The sequence below is a fragment of the Tympanuchus pallidicinctus genome, unplaced genomic scaffold (genome assembly GCF_026119805.1).
Source record: "Tympanuchus pallidicinctus isolate F22 unplaced genomic scaffold, pur_lepc_1.0 scaffold28, whole genome shotgun sequence".
NCBI classification, from domain to species: Eukaryota; Metazoa; Chordata; class Aves; order Galliformes; family Phasianidae; genus Tympanuchus; species Tympanuchus pallidicinctus.
Window position 1 is genome coordinate 534,943 of NW_026294745.1, and position 16,535 is coordinate 551,477.

Here is a 16,535-nt window from a genome sequence, read left to right on the forward strand (position 1 = left end):
GCGCTGGCTCAGCCAACAGATGACACAACAAAGCCAGTGGCTGTGCAGACACTTGAACAGAAACAGCCAGAAAGGCTGATGGTGCACTTGGGACCAGGAATGTCCCCAACTGATGGCTCAGAAGCCAAGTAAGTCTCTGCAACGGCACGTTTCCATGCACTTTGCAGAAGGAACAGCTGTGTCAGTGCTCTGAACAGCATCTTCGACACTTTGCTCTCTCTGAAAAGCATGCTATACCTGAGCTTCCAGTTCCTGTCTGCGAGCTGTTTTCAGTTCCTTCTCTTGCTCTTTCTCTCGCCTTGTCAGTTCTTTTGCCTCCTCAAGCTCTTTAATCAGTTGCTCTCGGTGCTTTATAGACTCTTCTTGGGCCTGTCTGTTTAACTCCATCTTCTCTTGGATCTGGCGCTGCCTGCCTGCAAGGACCTGTATGAAATGAGAGGATTAAGAGAGTAGAGAAGGAAGAGGCCAGATTTAGAAGCAAGCCTGGGGAAATCTCAGTGTAGGCAGTTAAACAGTTCTCAGAAAAGTTTATCAGACCAACAGAAAGACTCGAGCACAGAAGGCTGTGACCCTCTGCAGGTCGGAAGGTCACAGCTGGAACAACAGCTTTGTCAAACCAGGAGACACCTCATTAGAAAGAGTCATCACCTCATTCATCAGGCGATCTCTGGCCATCTTCTCTCTTTCCCATTGTTCTTCCCTCTTCGCCCACATTTTTCTAGCTTCTTCTCTAAAGGTGAAAGAAAGGTTCCTTTCTAACGTTACTCCTTACCTGCAGGCACATTTCTACAACAGCAAGGCCAACCAGGCACCTTTTTCTGATGTCCACTTCTAAACGTCCACCTATTTAACAAACAGCAACGAGCTCTGCCAAACAGGCAAGGACATTCAGCACACACATTCTCTTTAGGCGACGTACAGCAGAGGTGCACACACACCTAAAAATGATCTGCAGCTCTGCCTCCCTCTCTTTTTCTAACTGGAGCTGTTCCTCAATGACACGTCTCATCCAGGCAGCATCTGCAACAGCTCGCTCTCGTCTCTCAGACTGGCGGCGCTGATCCTCTTCCTCTTTCTCGAGGAGGGCTAATAAGATTTGTCTGTCTGTTTCCTTGAGGGAAAAAAAAAAAACCTGAAGATTAACAACCATCCAGCGGGCTTCCAGCCTGCCTACTTCTGTGCTCTGTACAAATCATTGGTGACGTAGGGTGTGCGCTCAGAAAGGCGCTGACTGCCAGCTTCACTGTGATCTTTTCACTCCAGCCCTGTTCATAAGCCAGAAGAGGCTTCCTAACTGCTTATCTGTAGGCACTGGAGGCAGACACACACATACATACAAAGAACAAGTTCCTTCAGCATGCAGTATCTATAGTGTGTAAATCATAAGATGTTTTCCTCTTACCAGCTCCTCCTGTATCTGCTGGGCTCGTCTCTTCAACTGGGCATCACACTGATGCCTCAGAAAGCGACTGAAGGAGAAAAGCAAAACAAATTCAGACTCTCTCTAAAGCCCTGTTTTATAATATACCAGCATTCAAGAAAGTATATTTATGACAATAAAATATAGAGAGGCAACAGAGATACCTGCTACCTTGAACTTGAACAAAAAGCAGTATTGACATCAATGCATTTATGTTTATTAGCTGTTCTGGGCACTTCCAACAAAAAAAACAAGTATTTACTGCCCACCCCTGCTATCTAAAACATCTCCTCCTGCTGCAACTATCATGGTCATAGGCAGAGATTCTATTCATCACTGCTTAGAGCTACACTGATCCCATACCCAAGCTCAGTCTTCTTCCGGTGCTCTTCCATTTGTTTTCTCTCTTCTTCTAAGCTTTCCAGCTCCCATTGCTGCTTTAATAAATTTTCTTGTTCTTTCTTCAGCTTCGTTGCCTAATGTTTTTGAAAAGGGAAAATCAATAACCAAGAAAGCTCAGGGAGCTAGGACATCCCTGAGAGCCTTTGAACCAGAGTTTGTACCACACTGTTCCTTTGCAAGCAGTCAAACTCACAATTATGGTAAATACTCCACACCATTTGTGTATCTCTTGCTCACAGCATAAGAGATAAGGTGAGGAGCTTCAGCTGAAAAAGCCTTCCATCTGAACCTCTCACACACCTGCATTCATGGAGAGGTCTACATTACTGACAGAATGCAAGTCACAGCTGACTGTGTTTCAAATTTAATCTAGGGGAAATCCGGAGGGAAGAGGTCAGGTCAACGTTGCTGCATTTCCAAGTGAAGCAATGAACTTCCTTCCTACATGAGGAGAAGCTGAAAATTACCTCTGCCTCCCGTAACTTCAGTTCTTCTATCTGTTGAAGCAACATCTCTGCTTGTTTCTTGTTTTCCAGCCGACGTTTCTCTTCCTCTTGTCTTATTCTTTCCAGAGCCTCCCTTTGTGCAATTTCATACTCATTTTCACAAAGCTTTCTCTCTTCTCGTTCTGTTGCTCCTTGCTTATAGAGCCAAAACAAAGCATTGCATTTAAGGTTAGGCTAAACTCAAAGAAACAGCCTGTGGTTCAGATGCTCAAATTGGATTCCTGGAAGCCGACACATATAGAATACTGAATAAGATATTCTAGGGAAGAGAACAAGCACTAAACAAAACTACAGAGACAAGATACTTGCTGGATATGAACAATAACTCTTAACTGAAAACATCCTTCCCATCAACAACTCCTGCTATTCTGCAGAACCTCCCACCACTGTGAGAACAAGCAAGGCAAACTCAGTCATTATTCAGTACAAGAGAACAACAAATAGCCAGCTCTCATTCCTCTCACACCCCAGCCCTGGTAGCACAGGAAGGCCAGCCTCTTGCAGCCCGTGTTTCAGGCAGCCCCAGCATACCTGCTGCTTTTGCTTCAGCTGCTCACCCCAGGACTCCACCACGCTTTTCTTGTGCAGCTCTGACTCCACCTGCAAAGAGAGGCAGCACTGCTGTCAGAGGCTTTCTTATCACCAGCAGAACCCAGGACTGCCTGGAACCCCACAGCCTGTTCTCTGCACTGCCCCCAACGCCCAGAGGTCACAAGCTCAGGCTGATGTCACGCACCAGTTCAGGGACACTGTGGTGATACTGAAACCAGCTGCTGGAGCAGCATGTCAGCAGAGTGGGAAACAGGTTAGTACCAATGGTCTTTACATCACAGGCACTGAAGATCTGCTTTCACTATCAGATTTCTGAGTCTCTGAGAAATATCTGCTTTGGGGTGATCCCTTACAGCTGGGCCTTTTTACTTCTTCACCCTCTGCTTGTCAGATCTTGGTGTAGCGACTGCTGTGACTCAGGGTGAATTACAACAGCAGATATATGATGACGCTCAAGTTAAATTTGGAGTACTGCTGTAGAGTCCTCAGTACTGGAGAGATACGGATCTGTTGGAGCACGTCCAGAGGAGGGCCAAGACAATGACAGACAGAACAGCTCCCTACGAGGAGGGAGGGAGAGCTGGGACTGTGCAGCCTGGAGAGGAACGGGCTGTGGAGAGAGCTGAGAGCGGCCCTTCAACATCTCAAGGGGCTGGAAGAAAAAAGGTTTCAAACTGAAAGCGAGGAGGTTTAGACTGGACATAAGGAAGTTGTTTACAACGGGGCAGTGAGGCACAGCACAGGGTGCCCAAAGAGGTGGTGGTGCTCCATCCCCGCAGACAGCCACGCTCAGGGCACGGGGCTGTGAGCGCTGATGGAGCTGTGGGTGTCCCTGCGGTCGCGATGCCGTTCAGGTCTCCTCCCGCTCAGTTCTGTGACTCGCTCACTCCGAACGCGCACCTCCCGGAGCTCAGCGCAGTTCTGCTTCCAGTGCTGGTGCAGCAATCGCTCGGCGACCTGAACGCAGACAGCGATGTCGGCGGACGCACCGCGCACCGCCCGGCTCGGCACCACCCCCCGCGGCGCTTACCCGCCTCCTGCGCTCCTCGCGGGCGGCCCTCAGCTCCGCGCAGCGCTCCCGTTCCCCTTCCGGCTCCGTCCCGCCGCCCGCCCGCAGCTCCGCCTCCAGCGCGTCCCGCTCGTCGCTCAGCAGCTCCTGCAGGCGCTCCCTGCGCTGCTCCAGCTGCTCCAGCCGCTCCGCCGCCTGCCGCCGCCCCGGGCTCGGGCCGCTCGCACCCCGCGGCGCGCTCCACCGTGCCTGAGCGGAGCAGCAGATCGCGGCGCGGGCGAGCGAGCGGCTGTAGTTCTCCCAGCACAGCCGGCTCTGCGCCTCCTGCTCCCGCCGCCGCTCCAGAGCCCGGCTACGCGTCGCCCGCCACAGCGCCATGACCCGCCCTTATAGGCCGCGACGGCCGCCGCGCGTCCCCGTGGCAACGGGTACGGGAGCCGCCGAGGGACAAAAAGCATCGGGGCGGCGCTTCGCGGAACGGAGAGGCCGCACGGGAAGGGCCGCAACACCCGAGCTGCTGTCAGCGCGCGTCGTGTGGCACAGCCCGGGCTTTAAGTATTCATGGCGCTGTGAATATTTCAGGCGGGTGAAAGGTTTGGGTTTCCTCGGCCTGGCCCTGGGCACGGCCTCTGGTTGCTGACTATGAGGGGACGAGGTCTGGTGCTGCCCCGTGCCTCCTTCTGCACGGTGCATCCAGAGCGCCCAGTACGTGTCTGAGTTTTGGGAACTGCCCTGCTGGAGGCTCTGCTGTAGGCTCTGCTGGAGGCAGGCGTGTCCCGGCTGCAGCTCCGTGGCTGTAAACAGGAGAGCGGTTTTGTACGCAGCCTAATCACGGTAGGACAGGGCAGAACGGCTTTAAACAACAAGAAAAGAAACAGGTTGGATGTGAGAAAGAAATTATTCGCTCAGAGGGCACTGAGGCCCTGCTCAGAGCTCAGAGCTGTGGGTGCCCCATCCTGGAAGTGCCAGAGGCCATGGATGGGTCCTGGGCCGCCTGAGCTGTTAAACTAGGCTCAGTCCTGGCTGCTGCCCGGGTCACCGAGCTCCGCGCCATCTGCCCACCGTGAAACCTTCACCTCTGCTAAATAATTCAGAACCACCCGATCACAGCACCTGGCTTGGGGCTCGGCTGTACGGGTGTGGGCGTAGAGGACAGTGGGTGCACAAGGGGCACAGGGCTGCCCAGCTGCCCGCTCCCTCAGCCGGAGCTGCGAGGCCCGGGGGTCCCGGAGGGTCCCGGTGCGGACCGCGTGCTCCCGGGGCTCGGCGCACCGCAAGCCCCGCCCCTTCACCTCGATAAGCCACGCCCACGACACCGCTAAGCACCGCCCACTCACTGCTACAAGTCCCGCCCTCTCGTTCCGATTGGCGGCCAGGTCGGTGGGTCGTGCGCAGCCATTGGCCGGCCGCGAGGAGGGGCGTGGCGCGGCGCGCCGCGCTGCCGGGTCGGTGCCGGGTCGGTGCGGGCCGGGCCGGGCCGGGCATGGCGTTGCTGCTGGAGCACGAGTTCCGGCCGCTGCCGGCAGACAAGCAGATCGAGACGCTGCCTTTCCTGGAGGCCGTGGCGCACCTGCCGCCCTTTTTCGGTAAGAGCGGGACGAGGGGGCTGCGACACCTGCTGGACCCGATACCGGACCGCACCGGGATGTTGCCACCCACGGGCACGGAGCTTACCAACCCCCGCATGGACCGGGCCGCCCTGTCCGGTGCCGGGACCCCATCCTGGGTCCCACACCCCCCGGGTTCCATCCCCCCGGTCCCGGTCCGCACCCCCCGATCCCGCCCCCGGTCCCGCCCCGCTCCCCCGCCCCACCGAGGGACGCTGCCCGGCGGCACCGTAGTTGCGTCAGGGCCGGGCGTGGCGCCCCATCCCGTCCGACCCGCCGAGCAGCAGCGTTGGGAAACGGCCCGACCCCCCCCCGGCGGTGTCCCGGAATGGAACGGGGCAGAACGGGGCTGAGCCGCCGCGCTGCACAATGCGGCATTGTACGCCGCACGGGGACAGCCGGGCACGGGGCGAACCCCGCGCGGTCCCACGCTAACCCCGTGTCCCTGCAGACTGCCTGGGGACGCCCATCGTGTACTCACCCGTCAAAGCTGATCTGGCAGGGAACATCAAGGTACGAGGGGGTCACCACCCCACGCACGCCGCTGTGGGACCGGGGCTTGGCTGTGGGTGCCCACCCTGACCCCACGCCTCTGCACCCTTGCAGAAAATCCGGGCTGTTTACGACTCCAACCCCACCAAGTTCAAAACGCTGCAGAACATCCTGGAGGTGGAGAAGGAGATGCACGGTGCTGCCTGGCCCAAGACGGGCGCAACGCTGGCGCTGATGTGGCTGAAGAGGTGACACGTTTGTGCATCACCCCTGGGCTCAGCCCGGGATGTGGAGTCGGGGGTCTTGTATGGCTTGGGTTCAGAGTGCCATCCCACATCGGGTTTGGGGTTCCAAGGCTCGGCGTCACACTACCAGCCCTCCTCTCCCGACAGGGGCCTGAAGTTCATGCTGGTGCTGCTGCAGAGCATCTCCGATGGCGAGCGGGACGATGAGCACCCCAACCTCATCCGTGTCAATGCCATGAAAGCCTATGAGATTGCCCTCAAGAAGTACCACGGCTGGATGCTGCAGAAGCTTTTCATGGTGAGAGCCGGGGGTGACTTGTTTTGTGGAGTTTTTCACGGGGTCATAGAATCATTAAAGTTGGGAAGTACCTCCAAGATCACCAAGTCGGACCATCGACCCATCTGCACCATGCCTGTGTCTCTAAGGAGATATTTGCAGGGGACGCTGCTGCTGATGGGGTCATCCTGGTGTGGGGTGGGCAGGGGGACCTGGGGATCTCATTGGGTTTTGGGCATCCCCGCAGCCAGGGCTCAGCTCTGCTCTCACCCCATCCCACAGGGCTCAGTCTACGCGCTGCCCTACAAGTCAGATCTGCTCAAAGCTTTGGAGAAAGGCAGGGAGGTGAAGGAGGAGGAGAGCATTGAGAAGATCCACCAATTCGTCACGAGAGTGACGCCCATCCTGGATGCCATCTATGAGATGTACACCCGGATGAACGCCGAGCTGAGCTACAAAGCCTGATGGGGTCAGCACAGCAGCCGGGCCGCACCGCTCCGCAAATCCCATTCTGCTCTGGATCTGCAGCCGATAGCCCGTTTTCTAAAAAGAATCATTAATTTTCTATCGAGAATATAGCAATAAACCAATTGTACCCCGGGGGCACCTCGGGATTTCCCAAGCTTTTGTACCACAGAGGAAAAATCCGCTGTTCCTGGGAACCTGTTGCAGGGAATGACGTTTGGTGGGCGGCTGATGGTGCTGCTGGGCTCTGGGGCTGCCCCAGTCCTGGCTGTGCCGTGCAGCTCTGGGCACCCAGCGCCGCTCTGACCCCGCAGCGGAGGAACAGAGGAACCCAAGCGATGACCTTGCCGGTGCCCCCAACCTTTTCCAGCGCCGCGGATGGAAGCGGTGCCGGGATGTTCCGAGCGCTGTTTGCCGGATGCCTTAAGGACCTTTCACCAGCGGGAAGCAGAACTCAATAAATTTCACCTTAACCTGAAGCGTAGTGCGGGACCGGGGCGGGGGCTGCGCCGGGGGGCGGCCCTGGGGCGGGGAGCGGGGCGGGACGGGCACAGGGATGGGCCCCGCGGCGGCGGCGGAGCGGCGGGAGCTGCGCGGGACGGGCGGCGGGACGGGTAGGGGCCGGGGGCGGCGGGAGGGGGCCGGGATGGGGATGAGGGTGGGTGGGGAGGGGGCAGCGGGCAGGGATGTGAGCTGCGGGGGTTCCGGAGGCAGAGGGCAGCCGGAAAATCGTATCCCCGGGCCCAGGGTGAGCGTGGACCTAGCGGGGGCTGTTGGCTTTGGGAAGGCGCTCGGGCTCTTGGGGTGGGCTCTGTGTTCCCCTCTTCCCTCCTGCCGGATTTCACAGCCCGATAATGGGGCAGCAAGCCACCGCCCGCCCCGCTGTGACCCGCAGGTCCCAGTGTCACCACTGCCATCGCCCCGGGGTGGGCGCGGGGCTGCGTTGGGCTCAGGAGGGCTGTGGGGCCGCAGCGGGGCCGTGCCGTGCTGAGCCAGGCATTGACTCATTCCCTCCGTGGGGTGAGGAAGTCTGAAAACCAACAAAACCCAAATAACTGAAAGAGCCAAAGTCAACCCGATTGACAGCACCTTTCCTGGCAGCGGCCGTGCTGTGGGAGTGCCCCCGTTCAGAGCCCGACATTTCCCAACGCTTCCTCCCCCACCTGCTCTGCCCCATTGCCGGTGATCCCATGGGCACATTCCTGCGTGGGGCTGCAGCTGATGGCCGCAGGATTGATGCATGACCTCTCTTTGTGCCGCTATGGGTTAAGTCCAATGAAAAACCGGTTCAAACCTCCAGGAAGAGGCAGGAACCTGATTTCCATTTGCGTGCTGCCCAGGTGGTTCCCCCAGCGTGACGTCCCCTCTGCTGGGGTCACACACGCCAGACTGCTCCTGCATCCCCATGGGTGCTGCCAACGGGGAATCCCCCACCTGAAGGCTGCAGGACGTGGGGCTGCAGGATGTAGGGCTGCAATGCATTGCTCTGCCCAGACCCATCCGCTGCAAAATTGCAAGGCGCTGGAGGCAGACCCACACTGGAGTTCATTCCCCTCCCTGCAGTGCTGGCGGCCCCTGGGTTTGGCAGCTGGGGCTATATTTGGGCTGTGCCCTCTATGCTGTTCTCCAAAGCCGTGCTTTGCTGTGGTTTGGGCTGGGATTTGCAGCACAGCAGAGAGACGCTGGGTGCTCCCTGATCTGTGCGTTCCCTGTCGGCTGCTGGGAACATGCAGAGAGCCTGTGTTTGCCCGGGGTCGGGTGGGTGAGATATGGGGGTCACTTTTGGCAGGTGCTCGTGGAATTTCGTGCAGGAAAGGCAGCTAGAAGGAAATGCTGCACCTCCTTGGGCTGCAAAACCCCCATTGCCCGTGGTCTGTTGTGGCTTGTCATACAGAACTGCAGAAAATGATATGTTTCCCCGTGTGCTTTTTCTGTCTCTGAACCCCATAGGGCTGAGGGCGAGGGCTGAGCGTGCTGCTGGGAGGCAGAGGCAGTGCTGGGGCTGAGCATTTTGGGACCTCACGGTGCGTTTTGGTGGGGAGTGGGGCTGGGGGGAGCCCAGGGGTGTTCATTAAAATCCATCATTTCCTACCGAAATTCGTAATTCCTTATCAAAATCCATTTCTTATTAAAAAAAAAAACCCAAAAACCTCCGTGGTTTCATATTGAAATTCATCATTCCTTGTTGAAATGCACTACATGTGCCACTTGCCTCTTGGCCAGGCTGTGTCCTCGTGCTGTGCCGGGTCAGTGGGCTGGGGGGAACCAAATGATGCCAGGGTCAGGGTGTAACCCTTCTCCCACCGTGGGGGATGGCCATAGGGTGCTCATAGAGGAGGATGGGAAGGGTGTTGGGGAGTGACTCCAGGTTCCCTCTGCTCTCAAAGGGGAGTATGGCAGACCCCGAAGACCCCCGTGATGCCGGGGATGCGCTGGGAGATGACTCCTTCCCGCTCTCCTCACTGGCCAACCTGTTTGAGGTGGAGGACACCCCATCCCCTGCTGAGCCATCCCGGGGTCCCCCCGGTGCTGGGGATGGAAAGCAAAACCTCCGGATGAAATTCCACGGGGCATTCCGCAAAGGCCCCCCAAAACCCATGGAGCTGCTGGAATCCACCATCTACGAGTCGTCGGTGGTCCCAGCACCCAAGAAGGCCCCCATGGATTCCCTCTTCGACTACGGCACCTACAGGCAGCACCCCAGCGAGAACAAACGCTGGCGCAGGAGGGTCGTGGAGTGAGTATGGGGGCACGTGGGGACGCCGGTGCCCATGGGGAGCAGTGCTTTGGGTAAGGGGTGGGATGGGGACAGCCCCCCAGGGCTCTGTGAGTGGTTTCAGCCGCGCTGTGGGTATGGAAATTGGGGTGCCACACACACACTGCGATGCTGTGGGGCTGCGGCCCCTCGGTGCCACGGGGCTGGGTTGTGTGTCCCCCCCCCTCCCGCCTCCTCCCTTCCCTATGCTGTGAAAGAGGGCTCTGTGCCGCGGCCGCTCCCTCCGGTGCGGGCGTCTGGCTGCCCTGGCATGAAAGGGCTTTTCAGGAGAGCCTCCGCCCTGGGGCTGCGTCAGGAAACCGGAGCCGGGGGGGGGGGGGGGCCGCCCGCAGCCGGACGCACAATGCCGGTCTGTGCCCGACACCTGGGGGGGACCCGTTGGCACTGCGTGCCTGTGGGCTGCATCCCATCCCTGGTGTTCCACAAAACGCAGCAGCACCTGGCCCCGTGGGTGCCGCTGGGATCATCGCTGCATGACTGCTTTGTGCGGTGACCCTAGGAGCACCCTAGATGGCACAGATGAAGGAATCGACTCCAGCGTGCAGCTGTGCTGTTCTGTTGCAGGAAGCCGGTGGCTGGCACCAAAGGGCCGGCTCCCAACCCACCACCTGTCCTCAAGGTGTTCAACAGACCCATCCTCTTTGATATTGTCTCCCGGGGGTCCCCAGATGGCCTGGAGGGTCTCCTTTCCTTCCTGCTCACCCACAAGAAGCGTCTGACGGATGAGGAGTTCCGAGGTGAGCACCTGTGGTGGGCTGCCCTGCTGTACCATGGCCGTGGAGAGCCACCAGCAATCCCCACGTCCCCATAGGGACAGAGATGTACAGCCCCAATGGCAGCACCTAGGAGGCACTGGGTGTTTGGTGGGTTAGGGTCTCAACACCTTCCATTCCCAGAGCCCTCAACAGGGAAGACGTGCCTGCCCAAGGCGCTGCTCAACCTGAGTGCAGGCCAAAATGACACCATCCCCGTCCTCCTGGACATCGCCGAGAAGACGGGAAACATGCGGGAGTTCATCAACTCGCCCTTCCGTGATGTCTACTACCGAGGTAAGGGATGTGTGGGGACCATGGGGGGGGACCATGGAGAGGTTTGAGGACCAAAGCAGTAGGGATCTGGGGAAGATGGAGGACCCCAGCAAAGCTTAGGAATGTGCGGGGATGGAGAGCTTTTGGGAGTCTCAGGAACCAAAGCGGGGGGCAGTATGGAATCTAGGGGTCTTCATCTTGGGGTGTGATGGGGAGCACGGTGACAGGGATGCAATGCAGGTCAGACAGCGCTGCACATCGCCATTGAGCGCCGCTGCAAGCACTACGTGGAGCTGCTGGTGGAGAAGGGTGCCGATGTGCACGCCCAGGCCCGTGGTCGCTTCTTCCAGCCCAAGGATGAGGGCGGCTACTTCTATTTTGGTGAGCAGAGGTGACTGGCAGCCCCACAGCCGCATCACCAGGGCTGTCCCCAATCGTATGCTGTCCCTGCAGGAGAGCTGCCCCTCTCACTGGCTGCCTGCACCAACCAGCCCCACATCGTGCACTACCTGACGGAGAACGGGCACAAGCAGGCAGACCTGCGGCGCCAGGACTCGCGTGGCAACACCGTGCTGCATGCTCTGGTTGCCATCGCTGACAACACCCGGGAGAACACCAAGTTTGTCACCAAGATGTACGACCTGCTCCTCATCAAGTGTGCCAAACTATTCCCCGACACCAACCTTGAGGCCCTGCTCAACAACGATGGCCTCTCTCCACTCATGATGGCTGCCAAGACCGGCAAGATCGGGGTATGGCAATGTTGGGGCTGGTGATGTGCTCTGGGAAACTTGGCTAATTAAACCCTCTCTGCATCCCATCCTTTCCCTAATTAACCCCTGGCCTTGGCACATCTTGTCATAGAATCATTAAGGTTGGAAAGACCACTAAGATCGTTGAGTCCAACCATTAAGCCATGCCTGTGACTGAGATCATGTCACTCAGTGCCACATCTATCTAACTTTTTCTTGAACACCTCCAGGGACGGTGGCTCTACCTCCTGTCCTTTTCCATTGCTCGCCATCACGATGTGGGCTGGTTAAAAATACACAAACTACATCAATGTGGGGATCGCTGCAGCATCCCAGCACCCAAGGATGGGTGGCCACGGGTACAAATGGGTGCAACCCATGGCCATCCATCCCCCTGACCCCCCATCAGATCTTCCAGCACATCATCCGCCGGGAGATTGCAGATGAGGACGTCCGGCACCTCTCACGCAAGTTCAAGGATTGGGCATACGGCCCCGTCTACTCCTCACTCTATGATCTCTCCTCACTGGATACCTGTGGGGAGGAGGTGTCCGTGTTGGAGATCCTCGTTTACAACAGCAAGATTGAGGTGCGCAGGGAACGGGGAATGGGGACGCAGGGCTGGGTTCCCCGCTGAGCTGCCCCCGTCCCGACAGAACCGCCATGAGATGTTGGCCGTGGAGCCCATCAACGAACTGCTGCGCGACAAGTGGCGCAAGTTCGGCGCCGTCTCCTTCTACATCAGCGTGGTCTCCTACCTCTGTGCCATGATCATCTTCACTCTCATCGCCTACTACCGCCCCATGGATGGCCCTGTGAGTGCCAGGGAACACAGGGCAGAACGTGGGCTTGGGGTTGTGCTGATGATGTGTGCTCTCCCCACAGCCGCCATACCCTTACACTACGACCATCGACTACCTGCGGCTGGCCGGGGAGATCATCACCCTCCTCACCGGCATCCTCTTCTTCTTCTCCAATGTCAGTGCCGTGAGGAGCGGGTGGTGATATCCCCATATCCCCAGGCACCGGTCCCACTGCAGTGCCCTCCAGACACTGGAACCCAGCCCCTCTTCAACCTCTCCTCTCTCTCCAGATCAAAGATCTCTTCATGAAGAAGTGCCCAGGTGTGAACTCATTCTTCATCGATGGCTCATTCCAGCTGCTCTAGTAAGCAGGGATGCCCAGGGGACCTCTTGGGGTTGGAGCAACCCTCCACTTGAAGGGACAGTTATTGGCAGCAGTTATGCCCTTCTGCAGCTTCATCTACTCGGTGCTGGTGATCATCACGGCAGGGCTGTACTTGGGCGGCGTTGAAGCTTACCTGGCTGTCATGGTCTTTGCTTTGGTCCTGGGCTGGATGAACGCACTCTACTTCACGCGAGGGCTCAAGCTGACAGGGACCTACAGCATCATGATCCAGAAGGTGCAGTAGTGTTGGGATCTCCTGGTCTTCCCCAAGGTGGTTGGGTTACCCAAGTGGTCTTTTCCCTGTGGGACCGCTGCAGCCCTCAGCATGGGGCTCGAAGCCATCATCTCTGTCACTTGCAGATCCTCTTCAAAGACTTGTTCCGCTTCCTCCTCGTCTATCTGCTCTTCATGATTGGCTATGCCTCAGGTAGGGCTCCTGAGGCTCTCCTCCTGCAGTGGAGAAGAAGGCCTGGCAGCATGGTGTTCTATCCTCGTGCTGCCCCTGCAGACTCTGTCTCTGTCCCTCCTCCCAGCACTGGTGTCCCTCCTGAACCCGTGTCCCAGCAGCGAGTCCTGCAGTGAGGAGCACTCTAACTGCACGCTGCCCACCTACCCCTCGTGCCGGGACAGTCAGACCTTCAGCACCTTCCTGCTTGACCTCTTCAAGCTCACCATTGGCATGGGTGATCTGGAGATGCTGGAGAGCGCCAAGTACCCAGGCGTCTTCATCATCCTGCTTGTCACCTACATCATCCTCACCTTCGTGCTGCTCCTCAACATGCTTATCGCCCTCATGGGTGAGACTGTGGGCCAGGTGTCCAAGGAGAGCAAACACATCTGGAAGTTGCAGGTACAGCATTGGGAGTGCCAAGCTCCATGGGGTCACCATGCCATAGAGTCACCACGCCACGGGGTCACCATGCCAACCTCCATCTGAGCATGACCACCTTGGCGAGGGACCCTGATGCCTCCATCCCCAGGGGGCTGAAGGGTCCCTGGTGTCCCTGGCAGTGGGCCACCACCATCCTGGACATCGAGCGCTCATTCCCTCTCTTCCTGCGGAGAGCATTCCGCTCTGGGGAGATGGTGACCGTGGGGAAGGGCACTGATGGGACCCCCGACCGCCGCTGGTGCTTCAGGTAAGAGCAGTGACCTGCAGTATCATGATCCGAAAGGTGTGGTGAGGTTGGGATCTTATTAAGCCTAATTAGAGTGAAATCGTTCGCATCACAAGTATCGGGATGGCACAAGGACAAGGGGATATGGAGCTCTGCCCTCTCTGCAGGGTGGATGAGGTGAACTGGTCCCACTGGAACCAGAACCTGGGCATCATCAGCGAGGACCCGGGCAAGAGCGATACATACCAGTACTACGGCTTCTCCCACACCGTGGGGCGGCTGCGGAGAGGTGAGCGGGGTGGGGGCAGCCCCAGGCCCACAGGTGAGTATGGGGCTGGGGGCTCTGAGTGTTCCATTTCTGCAGATCGATGGTCAACGGTGGTGCCACGTGTGGTGGAGCTCAACAAGAGCTGCCCAACAGAGGATGTGGTTGTGCCATTGGGGACCATGGGCACAGCAGAGGCACGGGAGCGACGGCATGGGCAGAACTCCAGCTCCCTGCTCTAGCATGGACTCTGCCTGGCCCCACAGCACCAGCGTGTGTCTGTTCCTCAGGGATTTGTGCAGCCAATATCCCTGCAGTGCCCAGCCCATCGGGCTCCCAGTCCTGGCAATTCTGGTGTCTCCGGTGCCACCGCTTTGCTTTCCTGCACCATTGTCTCCATTGTGCCAGCAGCTGGGTGCTGGGAGCTCCCCTGCCACCAACCACCATGGCCAATGGCTTTTGTCCCAAGGTTTTGGGTTGTTTTGTTTTGCACAAGATTTATACGACTATTTATTTCGTAATAAAGAGCAGCCACCACGGCCTCGTGTCGTCGAGCGGGCTCAGCAGGGAGAACGTCGCTGCGGGAGGGACGGGGGAGCTGCGCAGTGCCTGCCGTGCCGCTCCGCAGTGCCGGCCCCTTGCGCACAGCCCCTCTCGCAGAGCTCCGCGCTCCCACCGGAGGGCAGCACACTCCGCTCAATGCCGCTCCCGGCGTTGGAGGAGCGCACGGCTCAGGAGCACCGATTTGGCGGCCGCTGATGGTTGATGACACGGTGGCACAGCAGCGCAGCTCGCCGAGCAAATGATGGAGCAGAAAAGGGGACGCTCCATCTTCGAACCCGATGGCTCGCCGTCAGCTCTAACCGTGCAGTCTCCGCTTAAATGTGATTTACATATATCTCTCGTACCGCGGTTTAAGTATTTCCCCAGGGTGAGGGAAGAAGTTTCATTATCACTACTTAGGAAGATCTGAGCGTTCTGCTCTCGGCTCAGGCTGCATCACAAGATGAGCTGCAGGGATGATGCAGCTGCAGGCAGGCTCCATCCTTTGTGCCAGGCAGTATTTGGGAACGATGCACTTTGCTATCCCCACAGCCGTGCAGGCATGCTGCCCAGCACAACCCCAGCTTCACCGCTGTCCTGGCTGCAAGGCTGGGATTTCTCAGTGCAATGGGAATTAAACCAATTTCCTTCTCCCTGTGCAAATTCTCAAGTCATAAAGGTGCAGAGATGTGCACGTAAGGGCTGTGTGATTTTAGGGGCTGTGTGAGGAGCAGGCCTAGGCTCCTATGAGATGCACTCCATGATGCCTTGGTAGCAACCAGGACACTGTAGCCATGGTGGTGATGGGGACACTGTGGCTACAGTGCTGTCAGTGTGGGCACCACAGCCATAGTGCTGGTGACAGGGACACCGTGGCCATGATGGTGGCATCATAGGATCATCCCTGTGCTCCTTCCATGGATGGTGACTCAGGGCTTGAGTAGCAATTGGACAGACCAATGCAATGGGAAAGGAGCTACAACGAAGGTGTGATGACAGAAGCACCATAGGAAGGTACCATAAAGGAAGAGAAGAAGGTTGCTCACCTGTATCAGAAGATTCCAGGTTCACAGACAAAAGCTTCACCAAAAGGGAATCTCCAGAAAGAGATCCTTCCCCAGTGGCAGTCAGCCTTAAATGAGGTCTGAGAGGTGCAGGCAGCCTCCACCCCTTCTGCTCACACACATGAATTGCCTCCACCTGCGCTCCCAGGGCTGACCTGGTCCTTTCCCCAGCTGCTCAATCAGCGTTTCAGGCCAGGACTCAGCAGTTCCCATACACTTGTGTTTGCCTCATGCCCACCCCCCTGTGCCCCGCAGCCCCCTGGGCGCAGCCCCCGCCTCCCACGCTGCCGTGCCGGCGATGACAAACCCAACAAAGGGAAGAGAAAAGCACTTGTCATCCAGCACGCGGAGCGAGGAAGCAAATTTATTTTTAGATAAATCTAAAGCTTAATTTGTGAAGCTAATATCAATCAAAATGAGAGATGGGTTTTTTTAAGTCCTTTCGCAGCCGTGCCATTTATATTGCCTGTCTCTCCTCCTCGCTCTCAGCCAGCAAAGGCGGCTGCGAAGTTTAATATCAGCCTGGCGTGCGCCTGCCTCAAAAATTATGATGATTATTTTAATAGGAAGATATTTGCAGAGCAGAAAAGCTGCCCTTCCACAGGCAGGGACGGTGCTGCCATGGAGGTGGCACTGCCCCATGTGCTGGGGCACAGCTCAGAGCGCTCCCTCCCATCTCCATCCGGCACACAGCCAGGCTGTGGCACTGCTGGGTGTCCCCATGGGACACTGCTGTCCTTTTGGTTGTCCTTTTGTCCCAATTCCTCCTTGTTGCCTTGACTGGCTGTTATGCCTGCTTGCTGTCCCCACAAATACATATGGCAGA

General features: G+C 57.7%; 3 protein-coding genes across 5 annotated transcripts in view; 2 read left to right on the top strand and 1 right to left on the bottom strand.

Annotated features, from left to right (window-relative positions):
• The window catches only part of TCHP (trichoplein keratin filament binding), an 8,263-nt gene extending 3,961 nt beyond the window's left edge, over positions 1-4,302 (bottom strand). Inside the window, exons 1-9 of one of the 3 annotated variants that reach the window (XM_052691276.1) lie at positions 3,911-4,302; positions 3,781-3,837; positions 2,860-2,928; positions 2,290-2,463; positions 1,784-1,896; positions 1,403-1,469; positions 939-1,111; positions 649-730; positions 238-423 (exon numbers count right to left, since the gene is read on the bottom strand). In XM_052691276.1, the coding sequence (XP_052547236.1) occupies positions 238-423; positions 649-730; positions 939-1,111; positions 1,403-1,469; positions 1,784-1,896; positions 2,290-2,463; positions 2,860-2,928; positions 3,781-3,837; positions 3,911-4,267 (1,278 nt within the window). In that variant the 5' untranslated portion in view covers positions 4,268-4,302. The remainder of the gene's footprint in view (positions 1-237; positions 424-648; positions 731-938; positions 1,112-1,402; positions 1,470-1,783; positions 1,897-2,289; positions 2,464-2,859; positions 2,929-3,780; positions 3,838-3,910) is intronic. The other 2 variants (XM_052691278.1, XM_052691279.1) reach the window with 2 other exon arrangements.
• Positions 4,303-5,323: 1,021 nt separating this feature from the next.
• Positions 5,324-7,132, top strand: GLTP (glycolipid transfer protein). The gene is made up of 5 exons (XM_052691289.1): positions 5,324-5,475; positions 5,948-6,009; positions 6,103-6,236; positions 6,381-6,531; positions 6,793-7,132. The coding sequence occupies exons 1-5, from the start codon at positions 5,373-5,375 to the stop codon at positions 6,973-6,975; spliced, it is 633 nt and encodes a 210-aa protein (XP_052547249.1). The 5' UTR covers positions 5,324-5,372; the 3' UTR covers positions 6,976-7,132.
• A 1,649-nt stretch (positions 7,133-8,781) lies between these two features.
• TRPV4 (transient receptor potential cation channel subfamily V member 4) lies at positions 8,782-15,746 on the top strand. The gene is made up of 16 exons (XM_052691265.1): positions 8,782-8,999; positions 9,363-9,712; positions 10,316-10,488; positions 10,648-10,800; positions 11,020-11,160; positions 11,233-11,531; positions 11,941-12,120; positions 12,188-12,346; positions 12,417-12,509; positions 12,625-12,698; positions 12,789-12,954; positions 13,080-13,146; positions 13,253-13,569; positions 13,731-13,858; positions 14,005-14,126; positions 14,202-15,746. Exons 2-16 carry the CDS (start codon positions 9,369-9,371, stop codon positions 14,342-14,344), a joined length of 2,559 nt encoding a protein of 852 aa, XP_052547225.1. The 5' UTR covers positions 8,782-8,999; positions 9,363-9,368; the 3' UTR covers positions 14,345-15,746.
• The last annotated feature ends 789 nt before the right edge of the window (positions 15,747-16,535 follow it).